Here is a 23,672-nt window from a genome sequence, read left to right on the forward strand (position 1 = left end):
CCTTTGTGACGGTATTATGTCAAAAACAAAAATGGGATACGCAAGTGTGAGGTGTGGTTATGGCCACAGGTTACACCAATTATCAATTTCAGTGACCATTTCCCTGCTTATTTTCTTCACAATTCTTTAACCATAGTTAAAGTCAAAACATTTTATAATACGTAATTAATGCTGTTTACGGAAGGCTAAAAATGACTCAAAACAGGTAGTAATCAAATGGTACTTCATCTAGACAAGTGGTTTCATTCTTTTTAAAAAAATGTAAACATCAGAATGTATGGAAAACAATGCAATTCTATATATAATTATATAATTTATTATAAACAGATCATTTACTCAGTAACAGAGGCATGAACTGCATAATCAAACTGAATGCTGCAGGACTGAGAATTGTTGCTAATGCTAATAAATGCTAATAGTTGTTAATCTATTCGGCCAAACTCTACCAAATACTGTAGCGATGGTTCAGTCATTTGATTTGAAATAAAAACACACACACATACAGTCGTTGTAGTAAGGCAAAGGGTCTGGTTTTGTGCTGCGTGGGTGTGCATTGAGGATGGTGCTGTCGAAGGAGGTCAGGGTGTTGCTCAGTGTGAATCTGAACTCAGTATTTTCACCAAGTCTGTGTGTGTTTTTGTTTTAGCTTTGACAGTGTGGGTTTTGTCATTGTTGCTCTGTCCTTCCTGCAGTTTGTCCTGTCTTTTTAGTGAAGATCCTTTCTTTGCACTGTCACTCTGCTTCTGTAATCTAACATCGGGAGATAGATACCATAGATAGATAGATAGATAGATAGATAGATAGATAGATAGAGAGAGAGAGAGAGAGAGAGAGAGATTAAATTTATGTACTTCATAGAGCCGGAATATTGTGCATTACATCTGTCTCATTCACATTTTAAGCAGTGGACTGTCTCATCTTATAAAATCTCTGTCGGTACTCACTTGTCTCTGTTGAAGATGATGAATTCCTTTCTGACTGTTTCTAGACGTTGTTGCATGTGGGGTGGCTGGACACACACACACACACACACACACACACACACACACACACACACACACACACACACAATTTATCATTATATAAGCTATAATTGACACAATTATGACTTTGTGTGTGTGTGTGTGTGTGTGTGTGTTTATACCAGTGTGCTAGATGATTTGGTCGTGTGTTTGCTCTTGGCCAGTCGTTTTTTCTTTTTGTGGAGTGGCTTTGACTCCAGAATCATTTCTTCTAACTCAAACACCGGGTCACAGTTCAGACGTCCCCTCTACGAGACAAACGGGGAAGAGAAACAATAACAACAAGTGATGTGTATTTTAATAAGCAAAGATCATTGTAGGCGCTCCTCATAACACACACACACACACACACACACACACACACACACACACACACACACACACACACACACCAAAAAAAAAAAAGGCACTTGTCCTCTTGAATGAGAGTTGTGTGTGTATGTGTGGTATCTCACGTTGGGGGTAAATCCTGGTGAAACTCCTTTCTCCAGCACGGCTTCCCAGTTCATATCCACCAGGTATGGAAGGCGCTGAATATCTGACACACACGACAGCCGAACCTCTGGGTCCTTACTGAGCAGCTATACACATATACATACACACAAATGTTTATAGCGGTGTGAAATAAGTCAAGACCTTCCGACATATCTCCATTTTCCAAAATGCCCCTCACCAGGCGCAGCAGTGCCACCATGGCATTAGACCAGGAGGTTGAATATCGTACATGTTCAGAACGGAACATGCTGATGATGTCCTCCATAGCTGTGCTTGACTGGATATCATACGGCCTCTGACAGCGAGAGAGCCTGGTTACAGCCACAGGTTCCACTTCACCCGTTCTAACATAATATGTTATACATGTGCAGTTCAGTACTAAACATACCCATCCTCGTAAGAGCTCGTATGCTGTGATGCCCAAAGCCCACCAGTCCACAGCATAAGAGTAACCAGGACCACCATCCACAAAAGACTGGAACATCTCTGGGGCTGTAAAACACACACATACAGGTCAGTGATAAGTGGCGAGAGCCCATGTGATAAACACAACTCAGTGTGAGTAGTGATCTTCACCCATGTACGGTTTGGTTCCTGCCATTGACAAAGCCCTTGCCGAGTCCTTCAGTAATGCGGCAACGTTAAAGTCTGTGATGTGGACGTGACCTATATACACACAGAGAGAAACACACAAAATGTCATAGAGGGAGATGAAAAAAAAAGTTTAACTCTGATAAGCTAATGAAGGTTCAGCAAAATTAAAAAAAAAAGGATGAATAAATGCTAACTATTATGGTAGCCACTAAAGCTAACCTAAAATATCAGGCTAGCCCAAAACATCAGGTTCACCTTAAACTTAAAAGATCCCAATGTTGGCCAAAGGAATACTTTTTATAACAACCCTGCCAGTGTTGGGCCAGTGTTGACACCCAACATTGACCCAAGGTAATGCTTAACGTGCCAACATTAGCAAGGTGGACTGAGAGGTAGCCCAAAACATCAGGTTACCCATAGAGGAAGCTAAATTAAAAGATCCCAGTGTTGGCCAAAGGTATACTTTTCATTGCAACCTTGCCAATGTTGGGTCAATTTTGACACCCAACATTGCCACAAAGGAAGAACTAATGTTGTGTCAATGTTGGCAAGGTGGATTTAAAGGTAGCACAAACATCAGATTACCCTAAGAGGAAGCTAAATTAAAAGACCCCAATGTTGGCCAAAGGCATATTTTCAGAACAACTTTGCCAATGTTGGGTCAATTATGACACCCAACATTGACCCAAAGGAAGACCTGATGTTGTGTCAATGTTGGCAAGGTGGATCTGGAGGTAGCCCAAAACATCAGGTTAACCTAAGAGGGAGCTTAATTAAAAGATTCCAATGTTGGCCAAATGCATATTTTTCATAACAACTCTGCCAATGTTGGGTCAATGTTGACACCCAACATTGACCCAAGGTAATGCTTAATGTTGTGCCAACATTAACAAGGTGGATAAAACATCAGGTTACCCAAAGAGGAAGCTAAATTAAAAGATCCAAATGTTGGCCAAAGGCATATTTTTCATAACAACCTTGCCAATGTTGGGTCAATTTTGACACCCAGGACTGACCCAAAAGAATACCTGATTGATGTTGTGTCAGTGTTAGCAAGGTGGATTTGGAGGAAGCCCAAAACATCAGGTTAACCTAAGAGGCAGCTAAATTTAAAGATCCCAATGTTGGCCAAAGGCATCCTTTTCAGAACAACCTTGCCAATGTTGGCCCAATGTTGACACCCAACATTGACCCAAAGGAATGATTCATGTTGTGCCAACACTGGCAAGATGGATTTAAAGGTGGATGAAAGTCTGTCAGTTCTGGTGTCCCAATGTTGGCCCAATAAACAAAATCACTTTGCACCAACTTTAGCACTCAGTGTTGGCCCAACAGATTGACTGAATGTCATTTTACTCTTTGAGAGAAAGTCAATTTAAAATCAAAACAAACTAACCTTAAAAGTTCAGGTTATCTTAAACAATATAGCTCAGATAAAAAGACCAGGCGAATCGAAAAGATGAAGCGAAGTGAAACATTGTTTATCTAAGCAATGAAACTAAGCTAAAAGAGTAATTATTCGGCAAATCTAAGCAATGCTAGCATAATGGGGTTTAAGGGTTTAAGGTTAGAGTTCAAAAATTAGGGTTGAAGGCTTACCGTGCTCATCCAGGAGAATGTTATCTGGTTTTATGTCACTGCAGAGGAAGAGTAGCGTGTTAGGATTAGTTTAAAATCGTACAGCCAGGATAAAACACAGCTAAGTGATCGATGTGTCGCATTTATTCCTCCAACCTGTAAGTGTTCATTGTAAGGGTTGGGACAGAGAGTATGAGGATGCAAGAGGGACTGTGTGAGCTGTGACCGGGACACAGATATGATGGCATTGCTCATGTTTGTGTCTGTGATATGGGACTCACCGGTGGATGATGTTGCAGGACTGTAGGTAGCCGAGTGCCAGTGCTAGCTCACAGATGTATATTTTCACCGTCTCCTCTTTAAACTGGACATTCTGCTGCAAATGGTAGCGCAGATCTCCACCCAGTAACAAATCCACAACCATAAACATGTCCTCTTCATCTTGGAATGAGTACCTGTGCAGAGACACACAGAGAGACACCCGTACAAAACAGTAACACAAACCTTACAAGTGTTTCGATAAAGTGTTGATCATTTTTAGGCTCCGTCCGGAAGCCATCGAATTCATGTTGTGTTCGTGTTCCAGAAACATCATCAAAAGTCAAAATGTAACAGCCCTCACTGGTTTGTCCGAATGTCAGGCCAGAGACTATGAGCCGTCTTGATTCGTGTTGTGTTTGGTCAAATTTGATGACAAAACAAGCACGTGCAAATTCCACCATGATACATCATTTGTTTTTGACATATCTGGACAACCAATCTGGTCAGAGTGTGCATAAAAATCTGGCAAGGAAAAAAACTGGATTTCAAGTGAATTCCTCACAATCAATATCAATATCATCAGCAATTCTATCAAATACAGCTGTGCTTATTCAGGATGCTATTCTACATTCGTACACACTTCTGTCGAAAGCATCTATTAAACACGTCCATTGTTCGACTGTACAAATAAAACTGAGTTAAATATAACTGAATTCTGGCCATTTTGACCATCACATACTCACTCTTGCCATCACACGTGTCACTTCCTTGAATTATCACACGCTCCCTCTTGCCAAATTTCATTAAACGTGATTCCTGCTTTTTATACATATGGAAAGGTGAGAAAGACAAATAGATGGAGGCAGCAGAGGCCATTAAGCAGGTCAGAGACGCTTCATGTCGCAGTGACCTCAGACTGTTTATATCATTTCTCTCTCTCTCTCTCTCTCTCTCTCTCTCTCTCTCTCTCTCTCTCTCTCACACACACACACACACACACACACACACACACACACACACACACACACCAATGCATACAATGTGTCCATTAGGGAAAGAATCCCATCATGATCTTTGCCAGATTTGGTCATGCGTTGCCATGGCAGCACCTCCCGGGAACCTCCAAGAGCATCAATATAAATGATCAAGCCCTCTAAAACCCAGCATTTGGGTGTGTCTGAGACAATGATTTACCCAAGAAGAAGTGAATAGGGACAGATGGAAAAAAAAGGGTCTTAATCGGTATCACTGTCTATTTTGATCATTTCTGTCACATAAAGAACATATAATGTTCCATTACGAGCATATTCTTTAAAAAGTTGGGGGTCAGCCGTCGATGCCAGCCATGCCATCGACATGCAAAGGGCACATGAGCTTATTAGATTACACGCTTTTAAAACACAGCTTTGTGCCCATCTGTCTGACACAAACATGCTCGTATACCTTACGCTAGTGGGAGGTCAGAGAAATCAGACCGGTGTAGTTTGAAGGTAGAAGCTAGTCATGAGGTTAATCAGTAAGCTATAAACGAGAAGCTGGAGAAGAGAGTGGGGAGGGTTAAATCCAAGAGCTCGCAGAATGTTGCGTTGGATGTCAAGGAAATTTCCTTCAAACCCGTTTTAAATCAAATGAACCAAACAGCACCAGACATCAAAAATGAACCCATTTTATTTTTGCAGCTCAGGCTTTACACACACACACACACACACACACACACACTGACACACAGGGGTAAAGTGAGTCACTCTGTATTATTCTGTCTTGGTTCCAAAAAAAGAAGACCAATTACTCCTGCAGGGCTAAACACACACACACACACACACACACACACACACACACACACACACACACACACACACACACACACACACACACACACACTCCTGCAGCTGCTGTCGAATGTGCATAAGGACATTGTGCTTGTCTAAAGAGCACACTCGACCTACCACACACACAGACTGTTCTGCTGCACAAACACTGATATGTGTTCTTATATAAGTGCTGAATACAATATGCTGCCCTACTTTTAGGTCTGTTTGTATGTAGTAAATGTGTATGTGTGCATCACTCACCAGAGGTTGACAAGAAATGGGTGCTGTATCTCCTGCAGGATCTGCAGCTCCCTGCATACGTGCCTCACCTCATCACGCTCCACACAGGCATGCTTATTCATGTATTTCATCGCATACAGTTTCTTTGTGTCACGCTTCTGCACAATACACACCTGCGGCACAGATTGATGAATAGATAGGTATTATTATTATTATTATTATTATTATTATTATTATTATTATTAATGACGTACACAGAGACCTATATTGTATTTCCATTGACAGATGTCTACGCAATTTTCAACACTCAAAACAATAGCTGTTGGTGTGGATGTTGATTGTCGGGAATTATCCGTGTGAATGTGTTCTCTTCAGAGATTTATAGTGTCTTGCATAAGGACTCGGCTTCTTGTACTTTTTACACATTTTGTAGTGCTACAACCTGGACCTGAAATGTGGATTTTATACTATGAAACAACACGAAATAGCCCATAATATTCCAGTGGGATAAAATCAACATAGTCTGTAAAATTATTGATAAAAATAATAACACTAAAGTTATGATTGCATAAGTATTCGTTGTGAAACCCCTGAATTAGGTCTGGTGCAACCAGCTGCCATCAGAACTCACAGCTGAATGGAGTTCAGTGGAATCCAGCTTTGTGCAATTAAACCAGTTCCTGGAAGGCACCAGACACTGGTAGAAAACATTCTGAAACAAACAGCATCATAAATACCAAAAGACAAGTCCAAGAAGTTCTGGAAAAACATCACTCAGGGTCTGGTTATAAAAAATATCCCATGGAGCACCATTAAATCCATCCATCCATCCATCCATGATCCATAACCGCTTATCCTGTGCAGGATTGCAGGCAAGTTGGAGCCAATCCCAGCTGACTATGGGCAAGAGGCGGGGGACATCCTGGACAAGTCGCCAGGTCATCGCAGGGCTGACACATAGAGATAAACAACCATTCATACTCGCATTCACATTCACACCTACGGTCAATTTAAAGCCACCAATGAGCCTAACCTGCATGTCTTTGGACTGTTGGGGAAACTGGAGCACCTGGAGGAAACCCACGCAGACATGGAGAGAACATGCAAACTCCACACAAAAAGGCCCCTGTCAACCACTGGGGCTCTCACCCAGAACCTTCTTCCTGTGAGGCGACAGTGCTAACCACTACACCACCATGCCACCACCATTAAATCCCTTATTACCTCCAGAGTCTACCAGGGGACGAGATATTATTTTTGGTTGGGTTTATTTGTTTTTTGTTTTTTTGTTAACGATATTAAGGGAAAACTGCTGGATCAATCTTCATGAAACTTTCAGGATAGATGGGCATTGGTCTCAAATAGAACCACCAAGGGTCATCCGGTCAAGGTCACCAAAAAGGTCAAAATTGTTTTTGTTGTGGCTACTGCCTCATATAGAAGTGCCAGCCACTAGGTCATCGTGCACTGTGCATGCGCATACACGTGTTCTGATTAAAATGGCCGATGAGTGTATACAATTCGGTTCACCATTCAAAATAAATGGACGAAAGAAATCGCTTTCAGACATGTTTATGCTTATTACAGAGGGAAAGTGCGTTCCATTGAGCTCTAGCGCCGGGCCTTTTCCAGGAAACAAGAGTTTCAGTCATGGCGACAGCGTGTGTATGTCAGCCTCAGTTCGGAGGTTTCAGTTTCGAAAACTGTAAGAGGTAAGAGTAGAATAATATAAAGTACAGACACTTGGTATATTTTACTTCTGTGATTTTTAAATTGTTCATTTTTGGATTACGCTTCATTTTTGTGGCTACTGCCTCATAAATATATATGCTATATTTACTGCATGGACATGGTATCAGAAAACTATTTTATTTACAGTATAAGCAGTAGCTACATGGACGCATTGGGTACCTATTTTTTTCGCCATATCTTCCTTCATATTCATCATAAGTGCTACCGGGTGAGGTTTGCTTTGCCTGGCAACAGTTGTTTAAAAAATGGAATGAATATGGCACAAGCATGACTCTGCCTAGATGAAGCCATCCTCCAGTTGTCAGTGACTGGATAAGGAGGGCATGAGTGAAAGAAGCAACCAAGAGACCAAGGGTAACTCTGAAGGAACTGGAGAGATCTACAGCTTAGATAAGGGAAGCTATTCACAGGACAACCAAAAAAAAAACATGTTAAAGACTCAGCAAACATGTGGGGAAAAATAGTTTGGCAGAAACACAATATTGCCCAGTATCCAGCAAACATCATTCACATGGTGAAGTATGGTGGTGGTAGCATCATGTTTTGGTCATGCTTCTCATCAGCAGTGACTGAGGGTGCATTCGAAACAGGGAAAACTGTGTCTCAGGAGGCATCAAGGACCATTCCAAAACTGTTCACACTACTGTTTCTTGTCTTCCAAGATGCCTTCAAACTGACCCGAGTTGAAGGCAACATCAGTGTATCCTCAATGCTTCATGGTACCCATAAATCCATGTACCAGCTCCCTCAAACAGTGGAAAAAAACCTAAAAAACGAACTTCAAGTGGTGGACCGAACTTCACAGAAAAGTGAGTTTGTATACAAATATACATTTTTAGGCTTTTTTGCTTAGATTTTTGAAAAATTATTGAGAAATAAAAATTGTACTCGCTTATAACCTGAAGACTGTTATCGAATAAATTTGCTTGATATGACTTGTGAGGCATCTGTTAGCCAACTAGCTAACTTTTTGGTTAGTTCTCTAGTCACCCGTCACATGTCACCGTAAATGTGATCTTAAAAGGTCATTCGAAACGAACATCGTAAGAGGATACCTTCAGATGAAAGTCTTGCCTGATGAGACACTGCAGCGAGGTAACAAGGTAACAACCTTCTATTTCGAAAGCAGCTTGAAACACTTGTCAGAGCAATATGTATGCGGCTTTAAAGTCAGCCAAAGTCGCAGTTGATGGGGGGGATACTTATGCAACCCACAAATGTATGCATTTAGTTGCATGAACCTTTGTCTTACAGTAAAATAAATATTTGCACCTTAAAAGTAGACGGCCTTTCGATTTCATAAAATCGGTGAAATTTAGTTCCCTCTGAAATTTGGTCCTTGTGATCTATGTTTATTTCTGTAATATCTAAAAAATTTAAAAAAAAAAAGAAACCAGGCCATTCTGTGGCTGGGAAGTTATTTAATTCGAGTGGATTCCTGAGCAAATAATGTGCATGAACTCGCTTGCTTTGTGCAGTCAAGCAGACAGAGGAAGTCCGTGTGCGCATGCATAGTTTTACCTTCCTCTTCTTTTTCTTCTTCTTTTGGGTTTTACAGCAGCTGGCATCCAGTGCTGCATTACTGCCATCTATAGGTTTACCTTGACCGTGCTAAACAAACAGCTGATCACACCGAGGTGCTCGCTGACTGCCGATATTTATTAGTTTGGTCCTGCGTTTCCTTTCTTTCATAACATAACGTCTTTTTTCTCGCTTTCCGTTACTGTCGTCGGTCTTTTACGTTTCATAAGTTCACTCACGCCGTCCATTTCCCTCTCCTGTTTCCAATTTGTATCCCACAATGCCTTGTGCAAATGGGGAAAGCCCACCACGTGATGCATGACATATTATCTTGTTTTTTGTCATGGTGAAGCAGGAAAAAATAGCTGAGAATTTCGGGCCACGTGGCCCGATTGTTCTATTTTTAAAAAAACTAATAAAATTGGAAGTCTGGTTCAAATTCAGGAGCTTTCGATCCACAAAACAAAAATAATTGGGTGTTGGGGAAAATTATTTTTATGACCTAAACTTGAAAAATCTGAAAGGCAGTACAGCTTTAAAATATTAGACATATTTTGTCAATCATATGGTAAAATCCGAATGAAATCCAAATCATTTCCAGGTTGTAACAGGACAAAATGTGGAAAAGTACAAGGAGGGTGAATACTTATGTAAGACAATATGTTTTTACTGGAGTACAATGTGATTGTGAAAACAGAGCAGCCTGAGGGTGTGTTGTTTGATGACTTGTTAGTCTCTCTCTCTCTCTCTCTCTCTCTCTCTCTCTCTTCATCTTTTCCAGATGAACTTCAAGTTCATTCAGAGAGTTGTTTAAAGTGATAGAAAACGGGGGCAAGAAATGATTAGTGTAAAAAGATGATGGCGTTAATCGACTGTAATTAAATGTGACATTTCTATTAAATGTCAGCAAGAAACTGAGAAAGACACACATGACCATTTAAATGTTACAGCCTGTCGTGTGTGTGTGTGTGTGTGTGTGTGTGTGTGTGTGTGTGTGTGTGTGTTCTTACTTTACCAAAACTTCCTTTCCCGATGGCCCTGAGAATCTGAAAGTGGTCAAAGTTCACTGTGAAAAAGAAGAACATCTCACATAATTATATTATTAATACTAATAGAAATATTTAGATCTTAGATCTCTGGACTGCCATGGCATCATCGAGAGCCAAGAAAGCCCACACATCAGTCTCTATCTTCTTCTTCCAGGTCATTCAGTGGATTTCTGGGCATTCCCAGACCTGTCAGGAGATATAACCCCTCCAGCAAATCCTGGACTGATACCAGTGTCCTCTCCTGATCGATAGACCTCCATCTGGAGGCACAATCCTTATTACTGGTGGTGTCTTTTCATACACAGGTCCCACACATTCACGACATTACCCCCACCAATTCATGTTCTGAAGCTGTCCAGGAAACTCAGTCAACACAGATAGTTTGAATACATAAACTAATATCACACAAAGCTGAGTTTCCCAGTTGATTGTCTGGAATTAAACACTTGTTAGCTTGTTATCTGGCTACTTATTTGGCTTCACTTCATGCAGCCTGTTCTCTGCATGGGCAGGGGGTTTACACAATTGCCATTTGTCAACATTAATATTTTGTGCAATGAATTAATGCATTGCATTTAGATGGGTATATTTAGCTAAAGGACTGGTAAATATATACCCTTATAACTGATTTCACACTTATTTAACAGCCAACACCTTACTATACCCTTAATGACACCATGCTAATCAGATGCCTAAACCCCCTCAGTTGGCTCCTATCATTGCAGAGAACCAGAAGCTCTTGCCTGAGCTCCTTCAGGATTGTTGTGCTCCTCCTCATATCACAGTATCTGCAAGGGGGAAAAAACAACACTTTGGCCATGTGTAATTTCATTCCATCAGTGTCTCCACTCCAAAAAAAACCCACCATATTAAACTGCATATTTCAGTGTACATCTGCACAGTTGTGGCCCTGACACCTCATAATCCTGAAGTACCTCCCACTGAATATTTGGCAGACATGATTGTGAGCTCTCTCCATGCAACCTTCCATACTCATTTTCTTCTGGAATGTCTCGTTTCACTAGCTTGAGTCTTCTTTACACTCCATGTAACTTCTCTCCTTCAGGACATGAGAGAAGCTTTCTTTGAAGTGGGTGCTGAAATGAGGTCGACTATTCCTAAGTACACCTAGGCACTCCATTAACATGCTCTTTGGTACGGACAAACCATGACTAGTGCAGAAGTCCAACAGAATCTGAACACTATGGTTCATATCAGGAAAGCCAGTTCTTCCTATTGATTCCACTCAAGGTTTTGCAAGCATTGTGACTGTGAATGGAGATGGTGGGCAGTGTTGTCATCAAGTCACTAAACCTCAAGTCCGAGTCCAGTCTTGAGTCCCCAGTGTTCAAGTCCGAGTCAAGTCCAAGTCATAAAAGAAAATTCCGAGTTGAGTCCGAGAACAAGACTCCAACCACACCATTTGATGGTGGTTGTTGCTGCCTTTATGTGAAACTGTCTCTGCGACTGTGTTGGACAAACGTTACTGCTTGACTGCACCATTTTAGTTCATAGGCTACAGATAAAAAGCTTGTTCATTGCTCAGCAAGGCCCGCCCACTATCAACAGGGCAAATAACATGAGAGAGGGTTAACACACGCTAGTTCATCGCTCAGCAAGCAAGCCCCGCTATCAACAGAGCAATGAACATAGCATGTCACTTTCTTCTCTGGGTGGAGTCTTGCTAAACGACAATTGAAGTTCGAGGTTGTCCCTGTCGTCTCCTCGATAGTTCTTCTACATATGGAACACATTGCAGTGCTTTTTTTCCACTGCATGAGAAGTCTGTATGAACAAAGCGGACAATCCTAGAGGTGTTCTCTCCAGGCATTTTAGCGCCATTAACGTTAGTTTGTTCCTGATCATGATGTATGAACAGGTGCATTCTCTTGTGCATTCTCTTGCACGAAATTAGTATAAAAATTAATTTAGATATAAGTATAAATATCTTATGCCAAATTATTCTGGCATGTTCCAAAAAATAAAGAAAAAATCAGAGTCCTCGTCTCCAATTTACGAGTCCGAATGCAGTTAATACACGAGTCTGAGTCCAAGCGCAAGTCCAAGTCGTCAGTGCTCAAGTCCAAGTCAAGTCACGAGTCCTTAAAATTAGGGCATGAGTCAGACTCGAGTACTACAAGCCTGATGGTGGGACACTCTCTAGGACTCTACATTCTCAGTGGAAAGCATACAAAACTGGACCTTAATAATAATAATAATAATAATAATAATAATAATAAATTTAGTGTCCAGTCATAGGCCAGCAGACACACAGATAAACAAATAAATAAAATAACAAGATCAGACGTGTTGGACAAACCCTACAGCAAATTCATTTGGAACACACCCCACTATAATGGGATATGCATGCATATGTTTTACATAAGAATATACCATATACATTATTAAACAGTCTAAAGGTCAGAGAGAAAAGGGAAAATGGAAATCTAATATTTATGAACAATAAATAGCCCTTTGTCTCTGTGTGTGTGTGTGTGTGTGTGTGTGTGTGTGTGTGTGTGTGTGTGTGCGTGTGTGAGAGAGAGAGCGAGAGCAAGAGAGAGAGAGAGAGAGAGAGAGAGAGAGTGAATAATTAATGTGATTTAAGCTTAGATCTGCTCTGTGAGCAGTTCAGCACAGAAGCTCCGACCCCTGAGACAGGATGAAAGGAGCATACCAAAAAGGACAAAAAGCAGGAGAGAAAGAGACAGAGATAAGCAGGAGGGGGACAGAGCGAGGGGAAAAGAGTGACTCTGTGAAACAAAATGAGAAAGAGAGAGAGAGAGAGAGAGGGAGGGGCAGCTTGAAGAGAGAAGGTATCTAACCAGTCCAATAAAAATGTATTTTTATTGATTATGATGTTGAACAGACTGATAAGGCAGAAGACAAAATTAATATGCAATAAAAAAAAATTGACACGTAACATGGTAATAAGGGTTCCTTTAACCAGTCCCAAACATGCTGTCTCAATCTTTCTCCAAATAACAAAGACCACACCATCATTACATACAAATGTGTGACAAATTAAATAAATAAATGTGGCAAAAATAATGTGGACTGGATGCTACAGTTTCTTCAGTCAAAAGATCTCAACCTAACTGAACACCTATGGGAGAGATTGGAATACCATGTTAGACAGCACTTTCCATCATCATCATCATCATCATCATCATCATCATCAAAAAACCTGATTGATGCAATATCTTTTGTTTGATGAACAGTGGTGTTCATTCCTCCAATATGGTTCCACAGGTACTGTATATAACATCAATGCTAAGGTGTATTGAAGCTGTTCTAGTGGCTTGAAGTCATGGTGGTGTCTGGCGGCATTAAGTCATTAATTGAAATGAATCATCAAAAATTCGTAAAATCTAAATATATTAAATAATATAGTGGGGCACACAAAAACACAAAAGCCCACAAATAATTGCAAGACGGAGCAAATATAACCACAAAATGCTGAAGTAAAAAAGAATATCATGCAGCCATCATCATCAGCTTCATGTCAATTGAATGTCATTGTGGGGGTGTCAGGATAGAAGTGTCAGTCAAGACTCTACACTGTTCCCTGTCTTTGGCAGCTGGTAGAAGTGCAGTGGATCTTTGGCTCATCCATTCTTTGGTGCCAGGATTTGTGCTGGCAGCCCCTGCAATGCTTTTCCTCAACTGTGCCTTGGAGGATGGTCTTGGCCACAGCGTTGTAGTGGATTACATGGGTATACCAGACAAGCTTGCAGCACTTGATAATGTTGAGGGGTGATTCTTGTTTGCCAACATGGTTGGTAATGGTCTGCCTTACTAAACTGATTAAAGCAACAGTCAGACAAAATACAAATTAAAAAGGTTTGCCTGATGAAAAAGCCGGTTCACTTGCATATGAAAATTAGTGCTTTGTCGTCTCTGACAAAAACAGCTCCTCATGCTGGGTCACTCGGTTGGAGACTAAGTGTCCCATCAGCCTAAAAAAATCTGAGATGGGGAGGTCAGTATCGTATGAAAAGACAAGAAAATTAAAGACAAGACAAGGATGATTACAAAAATAGATTAATAGCTTGGTGAAGTGGTTGATCTTTAGTCTTTGTTTGAAGACAACCAGTGACTCAGTGTCAGCCCTGTGATGACCTGGCGACTTGTCCAGGGTGTACCCCGCCTTTCGCCCATAGTCAGCTGGGATAGGCTCCAGCTTGCCTGCAACCCTGTAGGACAGGATAAAGCGGCTAGAGATAATGAGATGAGATGAGATGAGATGAGATGAGATGAGATGAGATGAGATGAGATGAGATGAGATGAGATGAGATGAGTGACTCAGTTGTTCAGAAAATCAGGGAGACTTCATTCCACTACCTGGATGGCAGGACAGAGAAGAGCCTTGATGCATCTCTTCCTTACCTGGTGAGATGGTGGGTCCAGTCAAGCCATGCTAGAGTCTCGGAGGGTGTATTGTAGAGTGTGGCATGATAAGTGCCTTAAAGGTACAACCCCAATTCCATAAAAGTTGGGGCACTGTGTAAAACATGAATAAAAACTGAATGTGAAGATTTGCAAATCATGGAAACCCTATATTTCATTGAAAATAATACAAAGACAACATATCAAACGTTGAAACTGAGACATGTTATTGTTTTCTGAAAAATATATACTCATTTTGAATTTGATATCAGCAACATGTTTCAAAAATGTTGGGGCAGGGGCGTGTTTACCACTGTATTGCATCACCTCTACTTTTAACAACACTCTGTAAACGTTTGGGAACTGAGGAGACCTATTGCTGTAGTTTTGAAAGAGAAATGTCATCCCATTCTTGCCTGATATCAAATTTCAGTTGCTCAACAGTTCGGGGTCTCCTTTGTCATATTTTCCACTTCATAATGCTCCAAATGTTTTAAATAGGAGACAGGTCTGGACTGCAGGCAGGCCAGTTTAGCACCTGGACTCTTATACTATGGAGCCATGCAGTTTTAATATGTGTAGAAAGCGGTTTGGCATTGTCTTGCTGAAAGAAAGAAGGCCTTCCCTGAAAAAGATTTTGTCTGGATGGCAGCATATTGCTCTGAAATGTGTAGATATCTGTGGCAGCGGGGGTGTGGTCGAGCGTTGGTCTGTAAATGGAGGGCGGAGTCGGGGAAGGTAAGTGGCAGAATCACTGCACCTGATGGGAATTAACCTGTTTGTGTGTCTTCCCCAGTGACCGCGCCCAATAAGAGGAGAGGGAGAGCAGAGGAAGGGAGCTCTCTCCCCAACCAGAACAATTGTATGTGTGTGTGCACGAGCGTGTGTGACTGGACGAGTGTCCTGGATGTCAAAAGCTGTAAAGGTTAAATAAAGGAGTTTAAGAGAACTCAGTTCTGGCCTGCCATGCTTCTGTGCTCCACCCACCACAGAGCATTCCTACAGTGGTGCTGAAGCCCGGGACGGAGCGCAGAGGAGAACAGCCCCATGGAGTCCTCCCCCTTCAAGGACCTGATCCGTGCCCTCGCCACGGCCCAACAGAGCCAGCACCAGGTGCTGGTCACCCTCCGGAAGGAGCAGGAGCAAAGATTCGAGGTCCTGGTGCTGGCGCAGCAGGAAGATCGCCAGGCGTTTTGGCACCTACTCGCGTTGGCGGGGTCCACCACCTCCACCGCCGCGGACCCTCCCCACCTCACCCTAACGAAGATGGGCCCGCACGATGACCCCGAGGCCTTCCTCACTCTCTTTGAGCAGGCAGCAGAGGTGTGGGGCTGGCCGGTGGAACAGCGCGTGGCACGCCTCCTCCCCCTGCTAACGGGCGAGGCGCAGCTGGCCGCGCTACAGCTCCCCACCGACAGCCGGCTGGTCTATGTCGACCTCCACAGGGCCATCCTCCAGCATGTGGGGCACACCCCGGAGCAACAACAGCAGCGCTTCCGCGCACTGCATCTGGAGGAGGTCGGCCGGCCATTCGCGTTTGGCCAGCAACTCCGGGACGCCTGCCGGCGGTGGCTGAGGGCCGACAACCGCGACGCCGAGGGAATCGTCGATCTGGTGGCGCTGGAACAATTCATCACCTGACTTCCCGAAGGAACAGTGGAGTGGGTCCAGTGCCATCGCCCGGCGTCACTGGATCAGGCCGTCGAGCTGGCGGAGGACCATAGGCATCTGTTTCGACGGCAGGACAGCATGTCTCCTCTTTTCCCCTCTCCTCTCGCTCTCTCTCCCCCTCCCCTTCTGTTCCTCGTCCTCACCCCATTCCCCCCCCTGTGGAGGTGGGGGCCGGCTCCACCACAGCCGGCCCGCCGCACCCGCGGTGCCCTACCGTTTCCCACTTCCGTGTCTGTCTCTCCCCTCCCTCAGGTGAGTGAGCTCCGGAACACCAGTGCAGAGAGAGAGCCTGGGCCGGTTTGCTGGTGCTGTGGGAAGCCGGGGCACCTCCAGCATCAGTGCTTGGTGATGGAGGTGGGCGCGGTGGTCCGGATCCCCGATGCGCCAGGGACCACCCTCGATCGGGCCAGAGCGTATCGCATACCGGTGAGTATTCAAGGGGATATGTATCAGGCTTTGGTGGACTCCGGCTGTAATCAGACCTCAATTCACCAAAGCCTGGTGCAAGACGAGGCATTGGGAAGAGCACAGTTGGTGAAGGTGTTGTGTGTGCACGGGGATGTTCACAACTACCCTTTAGTGTCGGTCCACATTCTATTTCGAGGGGAGAAATTTAGAGCAAAGGAGGCAGTTAATCCTCGCCTTACCCACTCGATAATTTTGGGGACTGATTGGGTGGGATTTCGGGAATTAATGATTAATTTAGTGAAGAGTGGGGCCTGCCATAGTTCAGCAGGGGGATGTCCCGGTGTGGCACTGGCAGGAGCAGCTGTCACAGAGCCGTCTATGTCCTCACCGCGTCAGAGTGAGGAGCAGCAGGCTCCTCCTCCCTCTCTCAGGGAATCCCTCGCGGATTTCCTGTTAGAGCAGTCGCGAGACGAGACTCTGCGGCATGCGTTTGACCAAGTGAGAGTAATCGATGGTCAAACGCTCCAGCCAAACGCCACCCTGTCCTTCCCCTATTTTTCCATTATTAAGGATAGATTATACCGAGTGACGCAGGACACTCAGACTAAGGAGCCAATAACACAGCTTTTGATCCCAAAGAGCCGCCAGGAATTTATATTCCAAGCGGCTCACTTTAATCCCATGGCTGGACACCTGGGGCAGGATAAGACACTAGGACACCTGGGGCAGGATAAGGCCCGGTTCTATTGGCCAGGGATTCGCGGCGATGTCCGTAGGTGGTGTATGGCGTGCCGCGAATGCCAGTTAGTAAATCCAGCGGCCATTCCAAAAGTGCCTTTGCGCCCTCTGCCATTAATCGAGACCCCGTTCAAAAGAATTGGGATGGATCTCGTCGGGCCATTAGATCAGTCAACACGAGGATATCGCTTTATTTTAGTTCTGGTGGACTATGCAACGTGATATCCGGAAGCAGTGCCTCTTCACAATATCTCAGCACGTAGTATTGCGGAAGCACTCTTCCGCGTCATATCCCGAGTTGGAATCCCCAAAGAGATTCTGACTGATCAAGGCAGTACGTTTATGTCACGCACACTGCACGAACTGTATGGGTTACTGGGAATTAAGCCTATCCACACCAGCGTTTATCACCCACAAACGGACGGCTTCATCGAACGGTTTAATCGCACCCTCAAAAACTTAAGAAATTTGTAAGCGAGGACGCACGCAACTGGGATAAATGGCTCAAGCCCCTGTTATTCGCAGTGCAAGAGGTCCCACAAGCCTCCATGGGGTTCTCCCCGTTCAAATTATTATATGGGCGTAAGCCGCATGGCATTCTAGATGTACTGCAGGAAAATTGGGAGGAGGGACCTTCAACAAGCAAAAACGAAATTCAATACGTTATCGATCTGCGTGCAAAACTCCACACACTCACACACCTAACCCAGGAGAATTTGCGGCAGGCCCAAGAATGGCAAATCTGCCTGTACGACAGGGGCACGTGCCTTAGGGAGTTCGCACCGGGAGATAAAGTACTCGTGTTGTTGCCCACGTCGAGCTCCAAATTGATCGCCAAGTGGCAAGGACCCTTTGAGGTCACATGGCGAGTCGGGGACGTCGACTATGAGGTGAGGCGAATGGACAGGGGTGGGGCGTTACAGATTTACCACCTCAATCTGCTAAAACTTTAGAACGAGGAGGTCCCCGTGGCGTTGGTGTCGTTGGTTCCAGAGAAGGCGGAGCTGGGGCCGGAGGTTCAAAAGGGAACATTGACATCGCCTACCACTCCGGTCCCCTGTGGAGACCACCTCTCCCCAACCCAACTCACAGATGTTGCCCAGTTGCAGACAGAATTTTCTGATGTGTTCTCGCCCCTGCCTGGCCGCACCCGCCTCATAGAACACCACATTGAGACACCCCCGCGGGTGGTAGTGTGCAGCCACCCTTACAGGCTGTCCGAACACAAGAAAAAGGTGGTTCGGGAAGAACTCGAGGCCATATTCGAAATGGGCATCATCGAGGAGTCCCATAGTGACTGGAGCAGCCCAGTGGTCTTGGTTCCCAAGACCGACGGGTCGGTCCGGTTCTGTGTGGACGATAGAAAAGTCAATGTGGTGCCTAAATTCGATGCGTACCCAATGCCTTGTATTGACGAGTTGCTCGATCGACTAGGCATGGCTCATTTTTATTCGACACTGGATTTGACAAAGGGATATTGGCAGATCCCCTTGACTCCGCTATCCCGAGAAAAAACGACCTTTTCCACACCGTTTGGTTTACACCAGTTTGTCACACTTCCTTTTGGGCTGTTTGAGGCGCCTGCTACGTTCCAGTGGCTTATGGACAGGGTCCTCCACCCCCATGCCACCTACGCGGCTGCATACTTAGATGACATAATCATCTATAGTAATGACTGGCCGCGGCACCTAGAACACCTAAGGGCCGTCCTTAGGTTGCTGAGGTGAGTGGGTCTCACAGCCAACCCAAAGAAGTGTGCGATTGGGCAGGTGGAAATATGGTATCTGGGCTTCCACTTAGGCAATGGGCAGGTGCGTCCCCAAATCAATAAGACAGCAGCAATTGCGGCCTGCCTGAGGCCCAAGACCAAAAAGGGGGTGAGACAGTTCTTGGGGCTGGCTACTATCGTAGGTTTATACCTAATTATTCGGACGTCACCAGCCCGCTGACTGATCTCACTAAAAAGGGGGCACCAGACCCGGTCCAGTGGACGGAGCAATGCCAGCGGGCTTTCTCTGAGGTAAAGGCTGCACTGTGTGGGGCGCCACTGTTACACTCCCCTGACTTTTCCCTCCCCTTTGTTTTGCAACAACCCAACCAGAACACTTGTATGTGTGTGTGCGCGAGCGTGTATGACTGGGAGAGTGTCCTGGATGTCAAAAGCTGTAAAGCTTAAATAAAGTAGTTTAAGAGAACTCAGTTCTGGCCTCCCGTGCTTCTGTGCTCCACCCACCACACAGCATTCCTACAATATCATTCAGCATTAATGATACCTTCCCAGATGTACAAGCTACCCATATCACATGCACTAATGTACCCTCATACCATCACAGACGCTGGTTTTTGAACTGTGCAGTGATAACAAGCCAGATGGGCCCTCTCCTATTTAGCCTGGAGGACGTGGTGTCCATGATTTCTAAATAGAATTTCTACTTTTGATTCATCAGACCTCAGGACAATTTTCCACTTTGCCTCAGTCCGTCTTAAAAGAGCTCGGGCCCAGAGAAGGTGGCAATGTTTCTGGATATTGTTTATATCTGGTTTTAACTTGCATTTGTGGATGCAGTAATGAACTGTTTTCACAGATGATGGTTTTCTGAAGTGTTCCTGAGCCCATACAGTGATTTCCACTACAGACACGTGTCTGCTTTTAATGCAGTGTCTCCTGAGGGCCTGAAGATCACAGGCATCCAACGTCAGTTTTCAGCCTTGTCTCTTGCATACAGAGATTTCTCCAGATTCTCTGAATCTTTTAATGATATTATGGAGCATAGATGATGTGATCCCCAAATTCTTTGCAATTTTTCATTGAGGAACATTATTCTTAAATTGTTACACTGTTTGCCCTCGCAGTCTTTCATAAAGCATTGAACCCATCCCCATCTTTACTTCTGAGAGACTCCACCTCTCTGGGATGCTTTTTTTTAATATCCAGTCATGTTACTGACCTGTTGCCAATTAACCAAATTAGTTTTTTTTAAGCATTACACAACTTTTTCAGTCTTTTGTTGCCTGTGTCCCAACTTTTCTGAAACGTGTTGCTGACATTAAATTCAAAATGAGCATATATTTTTCAAAAAACAATAAAATTTCTCAGTTTCAACATTTGATATGTTGTCTTTATACTATTTTCAGTTAAATATAGGGCTTCCATGATTTGCAAATCTTTGCATTCTGTTTTTATTTATGTTTTACACAGTGTCTTAACCTTTTTGGAATTGGGGTTGTAGACTGTCTTTCAGATTTTTCCAAGTTTAGGTCATGAAAAGAATTTTCCCTGAGACCCAATTATTTTTGTTTCGTGGACCAAAAGCTACTGGATTCGAATCACAGACTTCCAATTTTATTAGGTTTTTTGTTTTAATAGATCTATTTATGAATTTAGGGCCACATGGCCCTAAATTCTCTGCTATTTTTTCCTGCTTCACCATGACCCAATTCAAGATCCTACGTCATGCATCACGTGTTGGGCTTTTCTTGTTCGTGCAAAGCATTGTGGGATACAAATTTGAAACAGGAGAGAGAAATGGAGGACGTGAGTGTGCGAATGAAATGTGGAAGACCGAATACAGTAACGGAAAGTGAGAAGAAAAGACATCATGTTGCGAAGGAAAGGAAACGCAGGACCAAACTAATAAATATTGGTGATCAGCGAGCACCTCGGTGTGATCAGCTGTTTGTTTAGCGACAGAATTACGGAACTGTCAGTGCACAGTCAAGGTAAACCTGTAGATGGCAGTAATGCAACACTGTGGATGCCAGCTGCCGTAAAACCCAAAAGAAGAAGACAAAGAAGGAGAAGAAGGTAAACCTGTGCATGTGCACATGCACTTCCTCTGTCTGCTTGACTTTGTGAAGCAAGCGATTTCATGCACATTATTTGCTCAGGAATCCCCTCAAATTAAATAACTTCCCAGCCACAGAATGGCCTGATATTTTGTGAGATTTTACAAATAATAAACATGGATCACAATGACCAAATTTCAGAGGGAACTAAATTTCACCGATTTTCTGAAATCGAAAGGCTGTCTAGCTTTAAGGGAGGTGGGTGCTGGTCCGTGTTGTTTTTGTAGGCAAGCATCGGTGTTTTAAATCCAATGTGGGCAGCTACAGGAAGGAAGCATTGCAGTGGGATGGTATAGGTTAACCCTGGGGAGGTGCAGTTAAATTCTGAAACATTTGCAAGATCAGATGATGAGTTGCAGTAGTCCACAAAAATGGATTTAACAAATGCCTCAGTGGCCTCCTTTGATAGAAATGGCTGGATCCACCTGATGCTGTATAGTATGACCTACCCCAGATGGTGTGATGCAAGAGTTGTCCAGATCACATAATCAAAAGATCGGGGGATTCATCTCATCAACATAGCAGTGGTTTGAGAACCCATGTGAGGATAGTACCTCACCAAGAGAGTGGGTATAGAGAAAGAATAGAAGCGGTCCCAGTACTGATCCTTTTGGGCCACCAGTAGAGAGTCTGTATGGACCAGATGAAGAAAATCTCCACCATACTGTACCACTAATTCCAAGACTCATAATGATAGACAGAGTCTTTGTTAAGCTGTTGAAACACACATTGTGTCAGAATGACAACCTGGTTGGTGAATCATATTGACAAAGCCCTGAGCCCCAGAGGAGTTGTGCAAATCCCTATGACAATTGTCATCAGGTTACGCTGATCTATTCCATTGGACACAGATGCGTGGAAAGCTCAGTGTGTGTGTGTGTGTGTGTGTGTGTGTGTGTGTGTACTTGTAACATATTGAGGACTGGAATACATTTTTATATTTTTTGGCAAGTGATGATATTTTGGCTGGTCCTCACTTCTTCAAAGGGCTGTTTGAGGGTTAAGACTTAGTTTTGGGTTCAGATTAGAATTAGGCTTAGGTTAGGACGAGGGTAAGTGTCAGGGTTAGGCATTTAATTGTGATGGTTAAGGTTAGTGTAAGGGGTAGGGAATGCATTATGTCAATGAGGGTTCCCACAAAGATCGAAGTACAAGAATGTGTGTGTGTGTGTGTGTGTGTGTGTGTGTGTGTGTGTGTGTGTGTGTGTGTGTGTGTGTTCCTGCACAAGTAAATGTCAGGGTGTGAGAGCTGGTATGACAAAACCAAGGCAGGGCATGCTTCATCAGCTTTCATTCAGAGCCAGTCAGCGCGCACACACACACACACACACACACACACACACACACACACACACACACACACTTGTCCTTCTATCTTTGTTACTCTTACCCTAACCCTAACCTAAACCTAATTCTAACCTGATCCCTAAAACTAAGTCTTAACCCTTAAACAGCCCTTTGAAGAAGTGAGGACCAGCCAAAATTGGTAAAAAACATATTCTGGTCCTTGATATGTAGCAAGTCCAAGTACAACTGCAGCTGGTTCCTTTAACATAACTGACTCCACTCCTCTGTACATACTGCTCGAACATTACTGTCACACCACAGTACCTCCTTAAATTAGGAGTGATGTGTGAGTCTTTTTGAGTGTGTGTGTGTGTATTTGTGCATGTGGTAAGTCTAGTTCCTTACCGTCTTCATCTTGATCAAACACCGGCAACTCGCGTGTCTGATTCACGCCCATATTCTGATGCCTTCAGCCCCCGTGCAGGATTTCCCTTATGGTGGGAACCAACATTCCACGGAGCAGGACAACATTTACATCACATCTACTTAACATTTATCAAAGAGCAAGAATATAACCATCATACTTTTCATCATACAGTTATCATACATCCATTATAGGTCCATTACAGAGTGAACTGCTGCATGCACTGGACATTTACACTCAGAGAATCCTGCCTTCACTCAGAGAGAGAGAGAGAGAGAGAGAGAGAGAGAGAGTTTACATGATGAGTCAGAAAGAGGAAGAGCCAGGGGTGGGGAAAGACGAGAGAGGAACGGAAAGGGGGAAGGGAGAGAGCATACCAGAATCATATAAACAATTAGCTTTACGTCTGGTAGAGCTTGGTTTTCTACACGTACCGTACTTCATGACCCATCACATCATCACTTGGATGCACAAACAAAAAATATTTTGTTACTGTATGTTCTGTCACATGTCAAGTTTTCCCCTTACTACATCAAATTTTTATTCAATAAAATCAAATGCATTACTTTAAACCCTGAAGAGAAAA

At 43.7% G+C, this 23,672-nt stretch overlaps 1 protein-coding gene across 3 annotated transcripts; it reads right to left on the reverse strand.

The window, feature by feature from the left end:
• Window positions 1–312: 312 nt before the first annotated feature.
• LOC132868412 (serine/threonine-protein kinase 32B-like) lies at window positions 313–23,339 on the reverse strand. Of its 3 annotated transcripts, XM_060901277.1 has the most exons (12): window positions 23,068–23,339; window positions 10,285–10,340; window positions 6,023–6,174; window positions 3,971–4,144; window positions 3,711–3,748; window positions 2,094–2,183; window positions 1,906–2,009; window positions 1,696–1,812; window positions 1,478–1,603; window positions 1,145–1,270; window positions 945–1,009; window positions 313–750 (listed from the first exon to the last, which is right to left on the reverse strand). In XM_060901277.1, exons 1-12 carry the CDS (start codon window positions 23,117–23,119, stop codon window positions 591–593), a joined length of 1,260 nt encoding a protein of 419 aa, XP_060757260.1. In that variant the 5' UTR covers window positions 23,120–23,339; the 3' UTR covers window positions 313–590. The 3 variants fall into 3 exon arrangements, with proteins under 3 accessions (XP_060757260.1, XP_060757261.1, XP_060757262.1); XM_060901278.1 differs by lacking the exon at window positions 10,285–10,340; XM_060901279.1 differs by lacking the exon at window positions 23,068–23,339 and having other exon boundaries at window positions 10,290–10,340.
• Window positions 23,340–23,672: the final 333 nt, after the last annotated feature.

The sequence above is a fragment of the Neoarius graeffei genome, chromosome 20 (assembly GCF_027579695.1).
Source record: "Neoarius graeffei isolate fNeoGra1 chromosome 20, fNeoGra1.pri, whole genome shotgun sequence".
NCBI classification, from domain to species: Eukaryota; Metazoa; Chordata; class Actinopteri; order Siluriformes; family Ariidae; genus Neoarius; species Neoarius graeffei.

Excerpts from the sequence above, each read along its gene's own strand:
- LOC132868412 (XM_060901277.1), bottom strand. The coding sequence starts at position 23,119 with ATGGGCGTGAATCAGACACGCGAGTTGCCGGTGTTTGATCAAGATGAA. Across the intron at positions 4,145-6,022 it reads CCATTTCTTGTCAACCTCTG|GTACTCATTCCAAGATGAAG; the intron begins GTGAGTGATGCA and ends GTCTCTGCACAG. Across the intron at positions 1,271-1,477 it reads CACCAGGATTTACCCCCAAC|AGGGGACGTCTGAACTGTGA; the intron begins GTGAGATACCAC and ends TTTGTCTCGTAG.